The sequence below is a fragment of the Melospiza melodia genome, chromosome 9, assembly GCF_035770615.1.
Source record: "Melospiza melodia melodia isolate bMelMel2 chromosome 9, bMelMel2.pri, whole genome shotgun sequence".
Lineage (NCBI taxonomy): Eukaryota > Metazoa > Chordata > Aves > Passeriformes > Passerellidae > Melospiza > Melospiza melodia.
The window spans coordinates 24,620,961-24,642,759 of NC_086202.1; the positions used below are offsets into that span (position 1 = coordinate 24,620,961).

General features: G+C 41.6%; 1 protein-coding gene across 3 annotated transcripts in view; it reads right to left on the reverse strand.

The window, feature by feature from the left end:
* Positions 1 to 1,567: 1,567 nt before the first annotated feature.
* RASGEF1A (RasGEF domain family member 1A) overlaps positions 1,568 to 21,799 on the reverse strand; it is a 147,785-nt gene continuing 127,553 nt past the window's right edge. For all 3 annotated transcript variants that reach the window (XM_063163910.1, XM_063163907.1, XM_063163909.1), the window contains 11 exons: positions 19,598 to 19,726; positions 13,888 to 14,025; positions 10,315 to 10,536; positions 9,961 to 10,035; positions 9,626 to 9,718; positions 7,852 to 7,954; positions 7,489 to 7,568; positions 6,671 to 6,862; positions 5,399 to 5,522; positions 5,075 to 5,147; positions 1,568 to 4,189 (listed from right to left, as the gene is read on the reverse strand). In XM_063163910.1, coding sequence (XP_063019980.1) covers positions 4,165 to 4,189; positions 5,075 to 5,147; positions 5,399 to 5,522; positions 6,671 to 6,862; positions 7,489 to 7,568; positions 7,852 to 7,954; positions 9,626 to 9,718; positions 9,961 to 10,035; positions 10,315 to 10,536; positions 13,888 to 14,025; positions 19,598 to 19,726 — 1,254 coding nt within the window. In that variant the 3' untranslated portion in view covers positions 1,568 to 4,164. The remainder of the gene's footprint in view (positions 4,190 to 5,074; positions 5,148 to 5,398; positions 5,523 to 6,670; positions 6,863 to 7,488; positions 7,569 to 7,851; positions 7,955 to 9,625; positions 9,719 to 9,960; positions 10,036 to 10,314; positions 10,537 to 13,887; positions 14,026 to 19,597; positions 19,727 to 21,799) is intronic.

The following is a 21,799-nucleotide window of genomic DNA, read 5'->3' on the forward strand; positions in this document are numbered from 1 at the left end:
TTTCTCTCCCTTCCAAAGCCCAAGATCCATCTTGGGAAGCAGTGAAGGACAGCAAACCTCTGCACTGTCAGGGAACCTCTGTCAGAGGTTTGTGCTGGAACCTCAAAACATTCCCAGTTATCCCCGCCTTGCCAGGGACAAGCATGAAAGAAGCCATTGCTAATATTTGCAAGCTTACTGCTCTGGAAACTTCCTTGATAACATGCATTAACAGCTGCAGATGAATTCCTTCTGCAGTTTGATTTTTAAATTATTTAAGTTCTTGCTGTCCACACAGCCCTATTGAATTGCTGCAGAGAGCAAGGTCAAAACTGTGCTTCCCCACACTGCTTTTGGGATGTTCTGGATAGCTGGGAAGCTGGGGCTGTCCTGATAAAATTACACATATTGGAGGGTGAAGAGAGGAGATCTGTCAGCACATCCTCAGCAGAATTACTGATTTCTCCCCCAAAGATGTACTATATCAGCTGGCAGCTAACTGCTCAGCTGAATTTTGCCCCTTGAGTTATTTGCTAAAAGAAAGCTGTTTCATGGGAATTATTAACTTGATAAATCAAATTGCTGCTAACGTAACTCATGATACCTTTCTGGCACTGAGCTCCTGCTTGTCACACTGTGCTGGGCTCTAATGGCAGTGAAGGGCCTGGAAAGCAATTTTATTGTTTACTCTTCTGCCTGTGTAAGTAGCTAATTTATCCTAATGACTGGATGGGACATAATTGGAAGTGAGTTTTCAAGGATGCAATATTCATATTAATTATGAGCGTGAACTGGCCATCAGGAAGACTCTTATCTGCTCGATCCTCTTATTGCTGGTAAACATCATTATCTGTTCTAATGAGCTGTGCTAGCACTGTTCAGCTCTGCAAGTGTGGTGTGGGTGTCTGGTTACCAAAACCATTTCCCCAGAGAGCTTCCAACAGATCAGAAATGCTTATGGGGCTTCCAGAGCTCCTGCCTTCCCAAGATGTGATTTTGTTTTCTTTTCCCAAGGCATATATCCCTGCGAAAGGAGTGGCACTGGGGCAGCAAAGCTGGATTTTGTTCAGAGCTCTGTGCTTGTCTGTTCTCTGTGTCAGCTTGCAGAAGGAAGGGGCCTTTTCAAGCAGGGCATGAAGAAGGGCAGTGGCTGCAAGCAGAGGTGCTGGGGTGTTGAAATGCCAACAGCAGCTTGCCACAGGAAACCCTGCTGCAGCCAGCAAATGTTCTGTGCTCTGCTGCTCAAAGGGTAAATACGGGGGGGGAAAATGAAATTCAACTCTTGTGACACAATAGTGTTTTACACAGTGGAACTGCTAAGCATTTCCATTGAGAGAACAAAAATATTCTGTAGCGCAGACCCTATCAAATCCATAAAATACTACTACAGAAAGAACATGAAGTGGCAGTATATTGTTGGCTTAGTGTTGCTCTTGCCTTTGCTGAAAGAAATGTAAGTATTTCATGCCATAGCTTTTCAAGTCAGAAGGTGGCCAGTTGGTTCCCTGTGACCATATTGCCTTCCACACCTCATTCAGCTTCTGGTTTGATACATTTGCAAGGGAAAAATAACTATGGGAAAAGTTAGTCATGGTTGAAGCAATTTCTTTTTTTATTAATGCAAGCACATCCAGTCAAACACAGAATATCCTGCTTTATGGTACAGCTTTATATTTAGCATTTCAGCTCAGAATAGCAAAACACAGTATTTAAGGAATGTATCAAACTTGGGGAGGAAAATAAAAGGGAACCAATGTAGATACTGCATGGATTTCAAGTATATGCTTGGACTGATTGACCGGCAGAGTGCACATTCATGTGAAAGCTCTTTCATACATTTACAGAAAGTGTTCTAAAATTGAATTTCAAATATATATTTTTTTTCCTTAAATTTTAAGCATCCCTTTTAAACTTCAATTACATAAACAAAGCTGATATACAACCCCTCGTATAGTGTCTGACAATGTTACTAGCTAGAACATCTCTGAAAGTGCAAAACACTGTAATAATACAGTATAAATATTCTTTCTGGAATCCAGGGCTGAAGGCCAGTACTTCAGCACAGGAAAAATAGCAGCAGGTCATAAGAATTATCCCTTCCCCTTTCCTGGGCTGTTCTTGTTAACTGTTAGTATTCTACTTCTTCTTTCCTCGTGGTGTAACTTGCTTTTGTTTCTCTTTGATGCCAATGCTATGGGAATGGCAAAATGTTGATTTGTCTCCCTTCCTTACATCAACTTACTCCTGTAATTTGAAGTATTTGCCAAGGGGGAAGTGAAAGAGGGAAAGCATTTTAATTTTTCACCATGCTCCAGGGCCAATAAAGCAAATTTCTGCTAAGTGCTTGCATCAAACAGTGGCACTGCAATTGGCTGTAGGCACTCAGGCAGGGAGAGTCTGCAGGGCTGCCATAAACCAGACCCTCAGTCCAGCAAGTCTTGCCCCTTCTTCAACAGAAGGCAGAATAAGATCAACACCATCCACCTAGGGCTGGCCATTTTTAATAAATCCTTGCAGAGATCCTCTGCAAGGCTCTGCCAGGGAGGCTGTGACCACTGCCAGCCTCAGAGGGACTCTTTTTGTTGGGCTTTTTTTTTTTAATGAACAAAAAAGAAAATACAAACCAGTCCAATAATCTGGCTCAAGTTATCTTATCTTACATTCAGTCCTCAAGCCTTCAGAGGGAAAATTACTGGAAAAGAAAAGTAGGCATTTGTGGGTAATAATTTGTTCATTAGACAAAATAGGTTTTAATCTGAGCCTGTTTGCTTTTCTTTCTTAACTCAGAGATCAGTTGACAAAAGTCCTAAATTATTTTTTTTTCTCCCTGGAAATGAATACCTTGAACTTAACAGAAGCTCTTCAGTGGAAACTCAGTACTAAAAGGAGAAATTAGAAATGGCAAGCATCAGTGGGTTTGCAGATCACCTCTAATTTTGGTACTGACCTGTTCAAAGGTTTGACTAATTTCTTAGAGTGCTTACCTTTAGATTTCAGTGGGTGCTGTCCCAGACAGTTAATCATGGCTTGCAAAAGGCTAGAAAAATTTACATTCCAAGAGTGTCTTTGTTTTGTCTGTAAGTGCAGACTGGACTCTTCAAAGGAACCAATGCAATTAAATGACCAATTCACAGCAATGAACTCTTCTTAAGCTTTTTTGGAACTTTAGCCTTAACTTCAAATTGGACATCTGAGTTTACTTCCCCTTCTTCCCTGGCCCATGCTGAGTTTTTGTTTTCCAAAGACTCGTTTTAGAAAAGCATTTTAGGCCTGTTTTGCAGAGATTATAATCTAGGTTAGACATTCTTCTCTTCAAACATAACAAAAAAAAAAAAAAACAAATTCCCTGATTTTTCAAAAGGAAAACACAAACTATTCTGACAGCCAGAATGTAAAGGATAGTTCCCAGAAGTATGAACACTTAGACATGTGTGCATCCCCACAAGTGCACACACACATACTCACACACAAACACACAGACCCAGCAGTTACCCCCTCTCACCTCTTTACATCACGTAACAAAAATAGGTTTGCTGCACCATCAGTGTTACAGGCAGGTATACTCTACTTCATGTGCCATAATTCTCCACTTTATTTAAAAAGTACATTGTAGCTGGTTTGGAGACATCCACATTTTTATTTCCCTTACTTCCAGCCCCGTCAGAAGGTACAACTACACAAGCTCAGTACCTTGTAAGGCACTATTTGCTGATGGAGGAGAGGAACAAACACTTGTGAACAATTCTGCTGATTTGAAGGAGACCCCTAATTTCAAAGCTAGGGAGACATACTGAGTGTTCTGCAGGATACTGGTCCAATGGGGTATTTAACCTGAACACTGGCTTCAGTTAGGATGTGTGTTTTAATTTGTATTTGTTTTGGTGGAAGTAATAAAAAATAAAAATTTGGATGCTGATAGAATAAGATACCATCTCCCATGATACATTTCATCTCTGAGAACAGGGCCCTGCCCTTATATTTAAAATAAAAAACCAAAACCCTTCAGTAAGTGCCTTAAGGTTGACATGTGAAATATTTACCACATTTTATTTCATAAAAGTTACTGTATGTACAAAACAGACCTCATCCAGTGAGGTCTTTCTTAGCTCAGTCCAAGTCTTTCATTCAGGTTGTAAAAACGTCCATTAGATGTGCTTTGAAGTCTGCAAATCTGATCCAAATTTCTCAGGCTCTATTAAGAAGAGTTGTCCTAAAAGATGAACCAATAAAAAAATTATCTTTTCTATCCCAACAAAAAGGTTTTCATTTTTGGCAATAGATCTATCTGGCATCACTAGCTGACAGCCTCTCTTCAAGGGATAGATTTTCAACTGCTAGAAACTGGAATGAATCTGTGCATTTCAGTAGAGATGCTGACATTAAATGAGGTGAAAATGTAACTTGCATAACGTTACCTGAGGCCCCTGGGATCAGCTCAGGCATGTAGCACATGTTGTGTGTCTGTCACCCCAAACCACTGCAGGCTGGGCACTGCTGGGTTTAGTGCAGGGTGCATTGCATGGGGACACCCCAGGAAATGCTGGGATCAGTGGGAAACTGGCTCTTGCCTGGGACAATGCAGTCCCCATGAGCCTGACAGATTCTTATTAATGGATCTCATCATGTACAGGGGAGTGGTGCTACGCATTCTCAGGAGGATGAGGAGCCTTTGAGACTTGATCCCTTAGGGTAGGCTGACAATTACCATATTCCTAGAAATTTTCATCCTTTTATATGATTTGTAAGAGCATAGCTGTGATGAGAGCACTTTGTTAGTGTCTCTATAGGTTTGTTCCCCTGAGAAAATCATGTCTGAACACTACTACAAATGCAGATTATTTTACTCTATTTGATAGCCTAAATAAAGGATATTGTTTTTCACAACCCCAGCAGTGATCTTGCAGCCTCAACAGATCTGGCTGCAAAAGCTGTATCAAAATCCAAGCCCCACTGAATTTTTTTCAGATTGAAATTTTGAAGGAAAAAGAACAGTATTATGGTTTTAGGCTGGGTATGCAAATAGGACAGAAGAAGCTGATGGTTGCATGCCCCTGTCTGTCTGCAGAAAGACTCATGTTCTGAGGAAGCTTCATACCTGAGTGTTTTCCAGCTGTCTTTTTCCATGTGGTTTTCAGGACCTTCACTTTCAAAGGATGCAATGAACAGAGCTGGTAAAAAAAAAAAAAAAAAAGTAGTAACCATCAGATACATGAGTTCTTTACCTGAGGGAAAAACTCTAAGGGTTACAATATAGGAGATGTAACTTATGAAATTTGCTCTCATCAGAAGCAACAGGAAATTGATAACACTTAGAAAATTACTAGTAAAATATGGTTTTAGATGTATATATTTTTCATCTGCATATTTTGGATTTTAACATATAGAAAGACTCACTATAATGTTGAGCAAAGGATTTTACCTTCTTCACTATAAATAGGTGCTGTGAGTAGATAGGTCTGGATTTTCTTGTCTTTTTCAAAAGGACACTCAACCTGCTTCCATGTCAGGAAATCATGAATCTGTCTTGAAATTTCCCAGAACTTCTGCATAAAGTAATTAAAAGAGTATTATTAAAGTAGTACTTGTTTTATTTGAAATATTAGTTCATTTCTATTTCAGAGCCTCTCAGTCTTGTTCTTTATGCTGCTTTTCTTATTGCCCCTTACTCAGACTTAGATGGAATTGGTCACAGCACCAGCCTGACAGAATTTAGGAAGTATTTGGACAATGCTGTCAGGCACATGGTGTGACTCCTGTGCTGTGCAGGGCTGGGAGTTGGGCTTGGTGATCCCTGTGGGTCCCTTCCAACTCTGCATATTCTGGGATTCCTTGCTGTCCTATCTTCTTATGGCTCCCCTCCTTTCCCCCTCTCTTGCTGGTTCCTCACCTGCTGCCAGCCTCAAGTTTAGGACAGTGTTATCTCAGCCCACCATCTGACCTTTTGCCTTCAGGTTTTTTCATCATCAACCTTTCCTTCCTATATAATAGTGCCTATTTTCTGTGTGGAGTGTCTAAATTCCTGTGACTGCAACTCGACAGTAAGTAGTTTATTTGCTTTACTTTTTACATTTCCAAACTTCAGTTTAAATGAATTGTGACATATCTGATCTTTTCAGAAAGCACTCTTTAAATTTGGGAAATCATAGGAACATACAGAAACATTTAGATATCCTTTCCTTCCTAGGATTTTAAGAAATCTGTAATTACTCAGGGTTTGCCCTGTACCTTCTAAATCTGTAATTACTCAGGGTTTGCCTTGTATATTCTGTGTGACTCCCTCCACTTACACAGCCTTAATGATGACAATAAAGTGTTGTCTATAAGTTTTTTTGACAGACTGTGGTCGCTTGGACATGCATGTTTATTAACTGGGGAGAGAACCCAGAAGCTGCAGAGCCTCCCTTGCAGACCTGATAAACCCCATTGCAGCCAGCCAAACTGAGGAGGTGAAATCAGCTAAGGCTGATGACTTGGCCTGAGGTGACCTGTTCAATTTGATCAGATATGGTGGCTTGCTGCCACAGAAAAGCAGCGGCTGGCTTTCCCAGAATCTGATTCCAGTCAAGTGCCCTGGGTATGACGCTGCTCGGTGCGGCCCGCGCGGGCGCTGAGGGGCGGGTGAAGCGCCGGGGCCAGGCCGCAGCGCCCCAGGCTGGGGTGGCACAGCGCTCTGGGCAGCAGCAGGGCCCACCTTGAAGTTGATCTGCCCGTTGGGCAGGCGGTTGGTGTGGATCTTGTGCAGGAAGTAGATGTCCTTGATGAAGAGGTTGAAGACGGGGATGACGATCTTCTCGCGGCTGCTGTGGGCGCCCTGCGAGCGCTGCGCCGCGCCCTGCAGCGCCGTGCGGTAGTTGCAGAAGTTGCTGGAGGGGTCCATGTGGTGCTGGTTTTATACAGGGGGAAAGGCAGACAAGTAATACACGTTTCTAAGAATTAAAAGCTTTGCTCTAGCCATCAGAGTTTATTCTTTGTAACTTCGTTTGGTCCCTATTTAAATTTTCAGGGTAGGGTAGCTTTATACTGATCAGGTCTGGGTGCAGGTTTTTAAAACTTCTGCCTTGCTGGGAAGGAGGGCTCTGTACTGGCTTTGCATCTAATCCATGAACAAAGCAGACCGAAAAGAAATCATAAATGACTCTCTGGGGGGAAAAACCAAACTTCTTCGCTGTCACCTCTGTGTCTGATGGCGGTTTCAATCAGGTTCTGTTTCCATGCAGGTCTCCACTAGGTGGAGTCCTCCCATTGGTTTTAAGGGCAGCATTCGCTGGAGTGGAGACTGCCTCCAAGTTAAATTGGCAAAAATACTCTAGGAAGAAATAATCTAGAGAGAGCTGGCATCCACTTTTCACTGCAGACCAGTAGAGAGTTTGAAGTGGAGGAAACGCTCTCACAACGTTTATGTGCTGGTGACCACTGACAGAGGTGCCTGCTCTCTGACACAGTAGCTAGCAGAGGTTTGGATGAAACTATTTGGTGGATTTCTACACGAAGTCCAAACTTTATACATACCTCTAAAACATCAAATTTGGCTGTTTTGACCTTGGACCAGGTTTTCTTTAGCCGTGCCACAGGGCTCAGGTTCATGCCAGCTGAATGCAGGGAGAGAGGAGACAAAGAAACAATTGAGTTGAAAAAATACTGGGCTAATACAACTGGGCTTATGTATCACCAGCCCACATTCTGGGAGGTGTCTCAGGCTGACAAGCTGCAGCTGAAGCTCTCCCACCCACACAGGAACCTGTCACTGCAGACTCTGTCCCTGGGAAATGTGCATGCTGATGTGCTCGGCCAATTGAGGGCAGGTGTGAGCTGTCCTGCCAGCCAGGTTGTGAAATGGAGATGCCTTTTGCCACCTGTGCTAAGGATACTCACAGATAATAGCCATCATGGAGTTGAAGTTTCCAATGTTGAAGCATTCTCTTGCCACATCAATGAAAAATTCCACCATTCTTGTGCGTTGCTTTTTCTTTACAACCTGGAGAGACACCCAAGAGGGAAGGGGTGGTCTGAGTTTTGGATAGGATGTCCAGCCAAAGGCACTGGAGCAGGTTCAGTGAATAGACATTTCAAAACTTTGTCCAGCTAAATCTTAACATAGGCCTCAGGATTTTTTGTTAAGAATAATTTTTAATAAAACAACAGAAATATTTGGGATGGCTACCAACTACTTGTGTAGTTCTGGGGGAGTGCACATCTTTGTTTATACAGAGAAGTCCATGTCTTGGGCAATTCTGCATAAACAAGCTGGACACTTTCAGCCATTTCCTGTTACTGGAAAAGGAAGATAACATGACACTGCTATCAGAATATATGCAAAACATTTAAACCTCTCAAAAATGGGGGGAAGCATCAGACAGACTTAAAGTCAGGGGCATGGAACCTAAATATGAGAGAAAGCAGCTGCCACATCCTGCTTTTCTGGTTCTGCTGCGTGTACTGCTGAATGACCTGTTGAGAGCAGGCAGTGAGGATGAGCAAACACACAAATTCCCACCCACACAAATGTGCACAGCATCAAGCAACTCATGCTGAGCATCTCATCTGCAAATTCTTTTATAAGCTGCAAAACAAAATGAATTATTGCCTGGATTGCATTCATTCATGAAAATATTTTCCGTGTTTAAACCTAAAAGTTCTCTCTGGCTTATATAAAAATGGCTCCTAAGCAGTGACTGCAGAATGTCTGACCTAAGTACAGAATACCTAAGTATTCTGTAATATCAAAAGAAAATGGTTCAGTAGTCAAAGGTCTGGCTTAGCCCTCAGTGTGCTAAGACCTTTCTTTGATGGTTTCTTAAATGTATGAGCCCTACCAGCCAGCTCTGGAAGTGTCTTGGTGTGCTCTGCAATGCATTTCTGAGAGCAGGAAATCTCAAGTGATTAGGATCAGTGCACTGACTTCATGAAAATGCAGCAGGCATTGAGATTCCCATGGAAAGGTGCCTGACCAAGCAGGAATAGGGAAAAAAATTCCAGTTTGCTAGAACTTGAATTAATAGAAATCTAAAAAATCATAATAAGAAGCTAAAAAGAGAACATACATGGGGAAAAAAAAAAAAAAAAAGGTTTCTGGGCAGTACACCTTCCATTTCTTTGCCTGTTTTATGACAGAAGTTACCTTAACCTCCAGTAAGGTTATTCCTCCTCTCTTACTTTTTTTAAACTTTGCAATAGTACACTTTCTTTTAAGATTTTAAAGAAAGCTTATTCTTGATTTTTCTACAACGAATGTTGTATGACTAAAATAAATGAATATAAATTTAAAAATTAATATATCACAGTGCTAATGTTATCAAAATGCAGTGAAAGGACAGCTGTTTATTGGTAAATCTGCATTTAAAGAGGAATATTTTTAAGAATCTTTTGCTGTATTTAAAAATGGATAAATCCTAAAGAGCTCCCAACTCAGTCCACACAAGTTCCTTTTCACTGCATGACTAATGCAGCTGCACAAAATTAAGGAATATATGCAAAGTCAAACATAGCCTTGAACTCTTAATCATATGAGCATGCAAATAATTTAATGCTTGAATAATGCTATTATCTTTAATTGCACTGCTAATGTGTAAATCTCATTTAGACCACTGCCTGCCTCTTGTCCTTAAGGCAGGATCCCTTTGCTATCTTGTTTTCTGTGCACACCTACCCGACAAATCTCTGTAGCCACCAGCATGCTGAGACAATTGAACCAATTGTCATAGGCCTCCAAATTATAGGTTTTGGTCACGTCACTTCGGCACTGTAAGAGAACAGGTCACCTGTTAAACCTCTCCTGTAGCATTATAAAGTCAAAGTTTACCCAAGGATAAACTTCCTTTTCGTGTCTTGACAAAATGTTGTTGTATGTGTTTTAAGGCATGAGCTTAAGGAAGCTTAGGAAATGTTAGTCTTTGTTGCACAGAGTGTACTCAAATTATGGAGTTATTATTCTTTACCCTGGTTCAGCTATGTTTCTTTCTCCATCTGTACACCTTTCTGTACCTTGTGATTATCCAGGGAGTCCATGTGGCTGACAATCTGCATCAGATCCTCTGGGTAAATGTTGCTCACCCTTTCCTGTGTTGGGAGAGAGGAGAGATTGTCATTGTACAGATAAACAGAGTTCTGTGAAAACAAATCAAAGTTAGGAGAACATTTAGGTAACTTGATCTTCCTAGAGCAAGGTGCTTTTATCAGTGTACCTCAATGATCTTATTCATTACTTGACTTGGTATTTTTTTATTAAAACACTGGAGGCTCTCAGGGAAGCCATAGCCAAACTCCTATTGATGAGTATGTTAATAATGTTAATATTTATTAAATAGCAGGCACAAGTCTCCACCCCAGCAGTCTCACCAGCTCGATGTAGGTCAGCTGCTGTGCCAGGATCAGAGGGTCACAGCACACACTCAGGATGTCCTTCTGGGTTGACTGGGGCTTGGTTTTGAGGATGGTGCCCTTGTCAGTGACAGGCTGCCGGAATTTCTCTCTGATTTCCTGGTACTGGCTCCGTGCAGAAAGGGCCATCAGGAGATTCTGTGTCATCTGGCTAATGATCTTTTTCACTGTTCCATTTTCCTAAGCAGAAGGGAGAAACAACAACTGCTGAAAACCTTTAGCTATTGCAGACATGGATCACCAGAGAATTTCTGCCTGGGAAAAATAACTGCCTATTATCCATTTTCTTTCATCTTTTCTGAGCTGATCGTTCTGTGACAAATGACCTTGTCCTAAATACCCACACAACTCCATAATGACACTGCTCTGCCTGCCTTCCCAGCCCTGCTTGGCTTGGCTGGCAGGTCTGCTCCTTTTGGGAGTGCCCCATTTCAAAGGCATCCGTGTGTGCAGCTGGAGTGGGCATGGGAAAGGTGCTGCAGCTGCTTGCACAAGGCTCCCTGGAGCCCCTGTGCACCAAGGGCCAAAAGCTCTCATCCTGATCACACCCACTGATGAATCCAGTCTGTCCAGCCCAAGCAGAATCCAGGGAATTCACATAATGTCCAGGAATATACCCCTACAATATCCTAACTTAGCTTTGAACAGCTAAGTATCCAAATATTTATGTTAGAGCACAATATACATCATGTTCTCAGAAAACTAAGATGCCTTTCCTGTTTATCATGTACAGATTTCAAACACAAGATTTGTAAGGATTCATTGAAAGGTAAAGCCACAGGAACACAATCCATCTGCTCAGTGTTTTGACAACTAAGGTGATTTTTTTTTTCTGCCATTGTGTCCTACAGACATTTCTCTGCAATCACCCCCAGAGAGCTAACTTGATTGCTTTTCCTACTCCTCCACCCTGTCTGCTACTGCTTTAAGTGACCCAGGTTTCTTCTGCTGCTAGGAGAATTAATTCAACCAGACAGTCCTTTTCCTCACAGAATCATTCTCCTGCTTTCATGCAAATTACTTTTCTTGAAGTTAACCACAAGGTTCACTTGTGCCAGCCCTCACTAGACAGAACTGCAATGAATCTGTGACCATTCAAAGGAGCCACTGCTGTGCAGTGATGGCTGAAATTATGCAGCAGATGTGGGAGATGACTACCAAATACTTGTATATTGCCTGTTATAATTAAGCAATAATGGTGTCAGAATGGTGCTTTACAAGGCAATAATCTGACTCCCAAGTGAAATCAAATGAAAAGCTGAAGGCAGTGTAGCTCATCTTGAGGCTGGATTACTGCTGAACAGCAGCTGTCTGGAGTCATTTCTGATACTGTGCTACAAGTGTTCAAAAATGCCAAGGGAGCCTGGTGGAGGGGACTAAAACAAAGCAGAATTCTCCTCTTTTATGCTGAGCTTTCCACTGTGAATGGTTTGCCTTCAGCCACTGTGCCTGGCTTGCCCACGTGTCTGGGAGGAAGCAGACCTGCTGACAGGATGGCAGAAAATGACACTTGAGGATAGGTGAGAGTACTGCAGATGTTATGTAAAAGTGAGGAAAGAAACTCAGCCATGAAAAGCTGTGGCTTATTTAAGCGATTATGAATTCATTAGCATCCTAATGAATAGACAGTTGTCCTTAGGAGTTTTAGCAGTTTCCTTGTACCTTGTGATTATACTAGTTTTACCCTAATTTTCCCTACAATTTTGGAAGATAAGTCAATGACTGTACAATGACTTGTACCTGTTTGAGTTAATTTTTATTTACTTTGGGGTGGAATCCTGGCTGTAGCTTTAGCTATTTGGAATGCTGCTATCACCAGGACAACACCTGACTGCTTTGTGTGAGTTCTCAGGTGACTTTCTAACTTTATGTATGAAGAATAATGGCCTAAGGGGATTTGAAAAAGTTTTAAAATACAAAACAAACCCCCAAACTTTACCATAATTCCATGCTGAAGCATAATTCAGTGTGCTAACAAGAACTTAGAGTGAGAGCTGCTTTTTGTCAAATTAGTATTTCCTGGGGGTCAGATGAAGCACAGCTCTCTATTGGTGAACTTTGATTAGCCTTGTTAAGGGGGTAAATGAGGTGGTGCTCTAATTAATGGATGCCATCAGATGCCTCAGACACCACGGCACGGAGCCATCCCACAAAGATGGGTTTTTCTCCAATGACCATTATTCATACATAGGAGTGGGAAGGAAGAGGGAGAAAGAAAGGGCACAACTCTTTTCTAGTTCAAAGTAACAGACAAATACTGGGACAGAGATGCTAAATAAACCTCTGCCAAGTCCCCTTTCACATCCACCCCTTGGCCCTTGCCTGCAAGGAGAAGAGAAGGCTGTAGTCCTGTTTCTTCTTCCCCTCCTCCTGAGGCACTGACATTCTCATCCTGCACCCACACAAACATCTCTGCTGATGCAACAAAACTGATGTACTTCCTTCACCTCACTCTGCTGTCCTAGCCCTGACTCATGCCCTGCTGTCAGACCTGTTGTTCTTCATTTTCTCTCTACTTGAATCAACAAAAGCACATAACACAACTGTCTTCCTGGTTCCTCCTAATTGTTCTCAAAAGTATCTTGAGGTTGTGGGTTTAAAAACAATAAGAAGCTTCTACTTCTACAGAAGTAAGACTTCACATTTGTACAAGCACTTTACAACTAATTCTCTTGCAGGTGTTGATTATACTATTATACTCTTCCTTCTGTCTATTGCTGTTAACAGTGATTTCTCAATGAACAGAAAGTGTAGGCTTGTGAATGATGGGAAAGAGCCAAAACTGACCAAAAAAACCCCAACAACCCCCTCTCCCCTGGCCCCCTTGCCCCCCTCCAAAAGATTAGCACCCCTTGTTTTGTTCCTATTCACTTTATCTGTTTGCTTTAGAAGGTTTTTTCAAGGCCTAGTTTTCTTCACAGGCTAAGAAAGCTCTTCAGAGCTGTTAGACTGGTGATGGACTAGCTGGCAGAGCTCAAAGATAACTTATTTGTGGAAATACTGTGCCTGCCACCTGAAACATTGCAATAAACGGTTTTTTGTTAGAAGCTGTGAATGAGGTGCTAAATAATAAACACCTTCACCTTGGCCAAGAGTACATGTGATACAGCTAGCTGGTGTGTCTTGCAGAACTTAGACATACAGAGCAGGGACAATGTGCAAAGGATTGGAATGTACAAAGTATGCCATGTACAATGTACAAAGGATGTTCTGTAATTCATTATTAAATCCTCTTGAGCTTTTCTAGCTCCTGTCCTTTCTCCTCCTGCACCACGGTCATTTTTCATATTGCCAGGACTATTTTCTCTCTTCTCCTTACATGTGGTGATTAGATGCAGACAGCTCCTGCTAATGCACCATTAAGTCCATCAGGCAGCCCATGTCCTGTGGTTACCCTGACAACTCAGCAAGGGCTGCTGTGGCTCATTTAGGAAATGCTGCCCGCAGGATTGCACAGAACGTGGCACAGTTCATGGAACAGTTGACAAATACTGCTTTGGCACTTAACTTTTCTTTCCTTCCCACCCCTACCTCATCACATTGTGTGATCCTGTGAGCAATCTCCTTCAGCTCTTTCATGGATTTTTCATCTTGGAAATCATAGGGGAAAGTTTCAGTCCATTCCTTCAGGAGCTGAATGATTTTGGCAGCGAAGGATTTTAGTTTTGCCTAGAAAGAAACAATGAGTTGATTACTGATCACAGACCTGTTTGACTGCAGATTAATTGGCTGATAAAGGTTCACAGAAATCTAGAGATACCCTTGAAAATACTTTGCATTAATAGTAAGTGATGGGGACAAAAAAAAAAAGAACAAATTTAACTGTGCACTAGATTCCTAAATAGTATCATTTACCCTCCTTTCATGGCGATGTCTCTTGGTGATGACTCTTACCAAACACTGTGAAGACATTTTCAAGGTGAGTTGTATAAAACCAGGAGGATGACAGAGCAGTTCAAGTGACTTGTTTAACTGAAGTCCATGGGGTTTAAGCTGATTTCTGCCGTCTGAGGCAGCAGTTCTGCAGTGTTGGAACTCAAGTGTGTACAGACCGCAGTACCCTACCAACCACGTTCATGAGAAACATTCACAAAGACATTTCAGTTCTATAGAATTTATCAGACCATCCAGGCTGGGCTGTATATGAAATCAATGAATGACAGGAAAGACGTGTGTGTTCTCTCCGTGACGCGTAAATCCAAACAGACTTTGACAATAAAAGGTATTGGCTTCTGTTCAAAGAGCTATCAACCACAGAAAGGGCAGAGAGTATTTTTTTCTTTTTTGGTTACCTGTGAATCTTCTAAGGTTTTTGATCAGTTAGACCTGAATTGGATGCCAGTTACTCCCCTCTCCATTGCATCAATGGACAGCAGCATCAACGCATCCAAGGGAACAGTCTTGTAAAATTGGGAGTGTGAGTGCTAAGAGCACTTGTAATGAACAAGAAGAATCAGACCTTAATTTAGGCTGTATTTATCCTTCTACCCAGCTTGTGATGCAGTGAGGAAAAAGAGGAAGCTCTGTTTGTGTTCCCTGCCCAGCTGTGTGAGTGCAGAGGTCCCTGGAGCAGCAGCTCCCTGTGCCCAGCCCAGCCCTTTGGGGACAGGAGGGCTCTCAGCATGGCACTGCCACCTCAGGAAACTGCTGGAACAGAGAATGTCTCCCAATACTGGTAGCAGCTCCTGCCAAAACAGCGTCTCATCATGGCCTGTCCCAGTTTATCTAATCAAAACCAAAGGTCAATGAAATTAATCTGGTTTTGTTTTGCCTTTTTTTTTTTGATACCTCACCATTGTATAGTCAGTGATATTAATAATCATTGATAAAGAACTTTTAAGTTAAACCATGCACCCTTGAATCCTCAATCTGACAATTATCCAGCGCCTCCTTGTAAGTCTAGAGGGAATTTTCTTTGGTTGTTTTGGTTTTTTAAGACCTGCAAATTGCTAGCATGCATTTTCTACCTGTTTTTATTGACAGCATTTAATTGATGCTGCTAATGAGATAAACACAGAATAGCTGCACAGGGAGGGCAAAACCAAAACATCCCCATTCTTTTTGCCAGCAGTGTCTTTGCATTCCTGCAAAGCAGTGTCTGTCAGTGCCCCTTGTGTGCAGCTCCAAGCTATTTCTCAGCAGTGTGGGACCGAGTTCCAGATTACAGCTGCCTGCACTCCAAACTCCCACTGTCATCTGCCTTGGGGAAAAGACAATTTATACTTATTTGCCAGGAAAGGCATGGAGCCTGACATTATTAAAAGAATAATCTATAGGTGGTGATGGACCATTAATTAGCCAGGGAGTGCACTTCCATTCAATTAAAGTGAACAGGTATGTGCCAACTCCACTTCTGTTTACCAAAAGCTGCTACAGAACTGTTGTTTAGTATTAATCATCTTTTTAGTATTAATCATTCTTTTTAATTTTTGGAACTGAAAAAGGAGTGGTGAGGGCAGAAAGGTTTAAAAATCTCACCTTAGGCTATGGCAAGCATCTCCATATGAACGTTCAGTTCATGAAGAATTTATAGCTTGTCTAGACTGACCCCAGCAGCTGAAGAGCCGACGTCAGTCATAGCTGATGCTTTTTTAATGCTGCTCTGTCCAAGATTGCTCCTTAAAGCCAGGTGCCCACTGAAGAGGTAGCATTAGCTGGCATGATTTGAAGTAGGTGCAGCATAACACCAGGCTGTATTTCATCAGTATTTTTAGGCACTGATATAGAAGGAGAAGGTTTGAAGGAGAAAAATGAAGCTCTGTTCTTGTAGTACTCAGCCAAATTACCCCAAATTATACTCCATGTACAGCTTATAACACAGTGATTTATGAACACTGACTTCACATCTCTTGTATCTATTTTTGAGTCGTTATGGTTTGCCCTCCCTGTATGGCAAGCCAGGCATGTTGCAAGACAAACTACACTCTTCAGGTTTAAAAAAGCTCAGTGTTTCATCAGCTGCCTTTTAACACTGATGACAATAAGGTGCACACTCTCTGAGAGCAGTGCTGGGAGGCTCAGTGCAGCAGAGCAGGGCATTTCTGTTCCACGTGCACTCCGGTGGAGCCAAAGCAGCGGGACGGGCCCAGTGCACGTGATGGCCCACATGGAACCCTCACAGACCTGGGGGCAGCAGCAGCAGCACAGTTCCCTCTCTGCCATGGCTGCAGTAAACCCACCAACCTGCTTTTCTCCAGCCCTGCTCCAGACATGAGCCTCCCCTTGTGAGGTCTCTGGAGTCCATGGGAATACTTCTCCCACAAACATTTCTTTGAGAAGAGAAATAACTCTATTAATTCAAGTGTTCTGTGGATTGACCCTGTTCCTGAGACAAGACAGAACTCAAAAACAACTCCCAATTAGGAAGGAGGGCAATAGGAAAGATTTAATGGGAATGACCTGGTTATACATATTTTTCCATTTTTAAAAAGGAGGACTTACTGGCAAAAACCCCAGAGGAAACAGTAACTTTTGAAGAGATTATATATATATAATTTGTTTTATATATATTTATATATATGTTTTTGTTTTGTATATATATTTGTTTTGCCTGTCTCTATATATATATCCTTTTGAAGGCTATATATATATATAGACAGGTGAAACAAACTTAATAGAAACTAACTTCTATGTTCTCTTTTTATTTCTTACTTTTTTAACTTGAGCCATATAAAATACTCAAGCTGCAGGAAAATTGTACCACAGGTGTAAGAACAGGGTTTTTATCCACTCAATAATACTATACAAGTGATTTTTCTCTCATAATCTTGCTTGATCCCTTCCAATCTCTAATGCACTTATGGAGAGTTAAATTTTTTCCTTTATGGTCAATCTTAACTACTGACTTGTATGTTATAATTGTTGTCTTAAACTGTGAAATTCTTGCTTTTTATGAGTAGTTAAAAGGACTCTAAGCAGACTCCAAGACACCCCAGAGTGTTTTTTCTTTGCAACCACTTTTTCTGGGTTGTATTTCTGTAGAACTCTTTGGCTAGCCAGAAACGTCAAAACCAAGAGAATGATAAGGATTGTGGTGTGTAACCTCAAAACCTGCTTGCTTGCCACTTCTTCAGCTGACATGCTATCCAGGCAGCAAGTTGCACAGCTTATCTTAAGAGATTTGCATAAGCAAACTCGACCAGAGATGCTTTAACTGCTTTTTGTCAGCTATTTCCTGCTTTGCAGCCACTTAATTAGAAGGTGCTGGTAGCTGATGATACCTTAATGGATTATGACTGTGACTACTTGAGAGTATCTCGAGTGAAGAGTTTGTATGCTGTATGTGAAATGAGATTTTATTTGTTGCCATGTAGAAAAACAAATGTTTACAAGTGCTTGTGGCCAAACTATTCTGTAAAACATACAGGTGCTGGCAGTAGAGGGCAATAAAGCAGTAATTTGAGAGCAATGTCAGAAGTTCATGCAGGGTTTTCCAAGAAGTTTGTGTTTAGAAGGCAGGAAAAATTTGCAGCTTATATTAAGGAGGTAGGAAGGGATCAAGGGCATAACAGAAAGGGCAGCCAGAAAAGCATGTGAATGAAAGCCACCTCCCAGAAGGGATTTATTGTCACCCTGCTGCTTGCTGGGTGTCCTGCAGCCCATGCCCAAGGTGCCAGCAGGTGTAAGAGTGTGGGGTTTGCAATATGAGCTGCTCTGTCTGACATTGGGATGTGATGCTATTTCATTTCTATCAGGAATCCAGGACTTTTTAACAAGCCTGCTGAGAAGCCACACTAATACTGCTTTACAATGAGCATTGTATCTCTAAACAGCCAGCTGATTTAGTCCCCAGAGATGGCTCTCATTTGAAAATCTCTGAAGAGCATTGTTATTCACAAAAGTTTCATTTACATCCCATTCATTTTAAATCCAAGTATTTCACAGATGCATTTGGACACTTTCTACTCACTGCAGTCTTTTCCTACACAGGTCTACAACTCAGATTGACTCATTCTGTATTTCAGATGGTCCTGGCACCTTTTAGAGGCCCCCATCTCCATTGTTTAGTTACATGTTGCTGAGGAACCATCACAACTTAGAGAGCAGAGTTTGCTCAGTCACAAACTAAGTTTGGCAGTGGTGCTAGGGACAATTATCACCTCTGAGTGCAAAAGTGGATGCAGTGCTTCTGGCACCTGACATCCCTGACCCTTGGTTTCCCCAGCACCTACAGGATGAGCTGTGCAGATATTTGGAGAGCAGATCAGGGGACTGACCTGGATGAAAGTCATTTTGTACACGGTTAGTTTGTCCTGTGGAGCAATGTTGTGACATTAATAAGAGAAGAGGATGCACATCAGGAATAGTATGGGAGAAAAAGCCCTTGGGTCAATATTGCTATTAAAAACTCTTTATTGACAAACCAGAGTTGCCTTTTGTGCTCCTCACTCAAAGTGCTGATACACCAAGGAAAAACAAAATAGGGCTACCAAAATGCTGGAGATTAGGAATGGGCACATGCAATGTCTCATCAGAGAAGAAAGATTCCAAAACATGCCCAGGATTTGAACAATTTAGGTCTTGTTGGTACCTTCCTGTTTCTGTCACTCTTATTTGCTGCCCAGCTTGGATTTTTCTGGAACTTCATTTTCAAATAATTGAAAAAGTCTTTCAATACACACTTTACAAATGGTGACACTTAGACAGATGTAAGTTTGGTTTAAGTGATTGTAACAAAACATGTCAGTGCAGGTCACCATTTTAAATAAGCGCATCTCCTAATTTTTGTGAGAAGTAACTTTCTGATCTACTGCTATACTGAGTCCAAACACCCCAACAGTAACCTGCAGCAGAGGTTATTGTGAACTCTAATAGGATGGTGAGCCTGACTGGAGAAAGGGATTTTCTGGAATCTGATTTTCCTTACTTGGTGAAAGCTCAAAAGTGCAAAGCAGCTGCTGGGCAGCTTTCATGGCACACACACAGTGCACACATGGCACACATGCAGCTTTCATGGCACACACACAGTGCACACATGGCACACATGCAGCTTTCATGGCACACACACACACTGCTCCCCTGACCTGCAGCTGCCTGGTGAGGCAGGACAGAACCCCAGCAAATGTAGCCAGCAAATAAAGATACCTCAAAGAACAAGACCCAAGTACAAGTGCATCCAGCAACAAATCCCAGTTACAATTTTGTATTATTCTTTATCAGTCTATTTAGCTTTACAATGAGGAGAGAGTGGAAAATAAATGACAGCACCACAAGTAACTGAGGGACACAATGGTCCATTTACCTTTTCTGCCTCAGTCCCCACTTCCAGCTGCTGCTTCTGTTTAATGCAGATCTGCCCCACTTTAGCCAGGAGCTCGTGTGGGTGAATGAAGACTCGTGAGCTCAGTAGGAAAGTGAAGATGTAAGTTCTCTGTGGAAGGAGAAAAAAAGAAAGAAAAACAACAAGTTGAAAAGCTTTAGCAAAACTAATGTGTTTTCCTTGAAAAAACTAATCTGTAAACTATGAATGTAACTGCTTCATTTAAAATTTCTATAATTTTTCCTGTCTCCAGAGAAATGCAGGTCCTTTTTAGCTCTGTTGAGAGGAAATGCTATAGGCTTCAAGGCTGTTAACTGTGGGGTTTTCCAATTATCAAATGGTTTCCTTTTAAAATGCCAGACTCAATGTGCTTAATTAGTCATCACTTACCAAAGCCACAAATAAAATACATCTAATGAAGGGTGTTATGACTCTTAAACACCATCATTTAATGCTGCTTGGTTTCTTTAAGAGTGATTGATTGTTTCTGACTGAGCTGCAGAAAACTACATGATGTATATTCCAAACCACAGCTGTAATTTCTTCACGTTTGGGGATTTTCATTCCTTTCTCCCCGCAATCACTGACAAAAGTTTTCATTTAGTTTGGGGCCACAGGACAATAATTTAGTTTTTAACTTGACTTTATTTATCTGGGGCTTGTTTCAGAGTCTTTGAATATGAACACTGCTAACAAATACCAGCAATGAGGATGTCTCATTAGAAATAGGCTCTCCATTCTAATTTAAAAGCTGTGATGCACTGTATGGTACTCTGGACAAGTATCCATTGTACCGTATTCTGGATCATTTAATTGAAGTGAGGATGATTTTTTGTCCCAGTCTTTTTCCAGTGCTTGAAGCTGGGCTGCTGCATTGGGCTGTAATTGCCTGACTAATGACAGTAGCACCTCATAAGTAATTCCATTTTTCCCCTCAGGCTTTCTGGTAAAATTCGAAGTGGGGAAATTATAGGGGATCTCCTTGACATTGTATTTCAATTAACCTTTGTTATGTTTGAAATGTGCACTGTTACTTTTTCCATGTTTTAGTAATGTGATTTTGCAGGACACAGCCAAATACATTTAATAGTCACTGTGAGCTTGTACCTCCTTGGGCTGGGCAAGTAAATTAAGACAGTTAAAATGTTAGGGCCAGTTGTCTAAAATATGGTAGCTCTACTATCTGCTACCAAATTCTGCTGCTTGCAGTTGCTAGAAGGAGCTTATCATTAAACAAGAATGGTGTCTTTATGACCCCAAAGAGGTTATGTGGTATGTCTCTTTAATCAGAGTAAAATGTGCTATTAATGAAAAATGTTTTCACTTCTCTAGTACTCAGCATGCCCTATAATACAAATTTAGCACAAAATAAATAACACTAACCAAAAGTCACAGTGTTCTGAAGTGAATGGAAAGTATAATAGTATTAAACACATATCTAAACATACAACTCTGTCCTGTCCTTCTGAAGGAATGTAATGAAAGTACAGAATGTACAATGTGATACAGCAGCAGTGATTCCTAAACTGATGTGTTCCCTACTCAGAAGGAAACAACAGAAAGAACTGTGTTGGATTGTGAGATTTGGGGTGTGTGCGTGTTTGTGTCTTTAACTATGCCTACTTATCCTCTGTTTCACTTTCTATCTATCTCATGTGTTCATTGTTGTCCCTGAACTTAAAACTGTGAGTCTGGACTATGTGGAACAGGAATTTAGCTGTTGGGTGAGTCAGCTGTCACTGGGTTGTGTGAAATTTTTGTTTTGCACTGAAGCCTTGAAGCAGCCCTCAGGTTTTACTGTATTTTGCATTTGAGAGACGAGATGGGTGGGGAGGGGAAAAAAAAAGGGACGTGACATTCTGATCGCTTCCCCACATTCTTGCTTGGGGAGTTGAGAGGGCCTGGCTGAGAGATGTGTGTCTGTGTCAGTAGCAGGGAACCACAATTGAGGCACACTGCCCTGGCAGTGACCTTTGCTCTGATAAGCTGGAACACATTGTTTTAAGCAAAGATGTAATTTTGCTTCTCTCCCACAGTAATTCTAGGGTTGGTCTCCTTGGTGGAAGTGTGTGTGATGTGGCACAGTTTATCCAGAGGGACTCTGAGAAAGGGCCACTCACAGCTTCATTTTCCTGCTGTCACACAGCAAGAAAAGTGTGCGCACATGACCTGCGCTTTTATTTG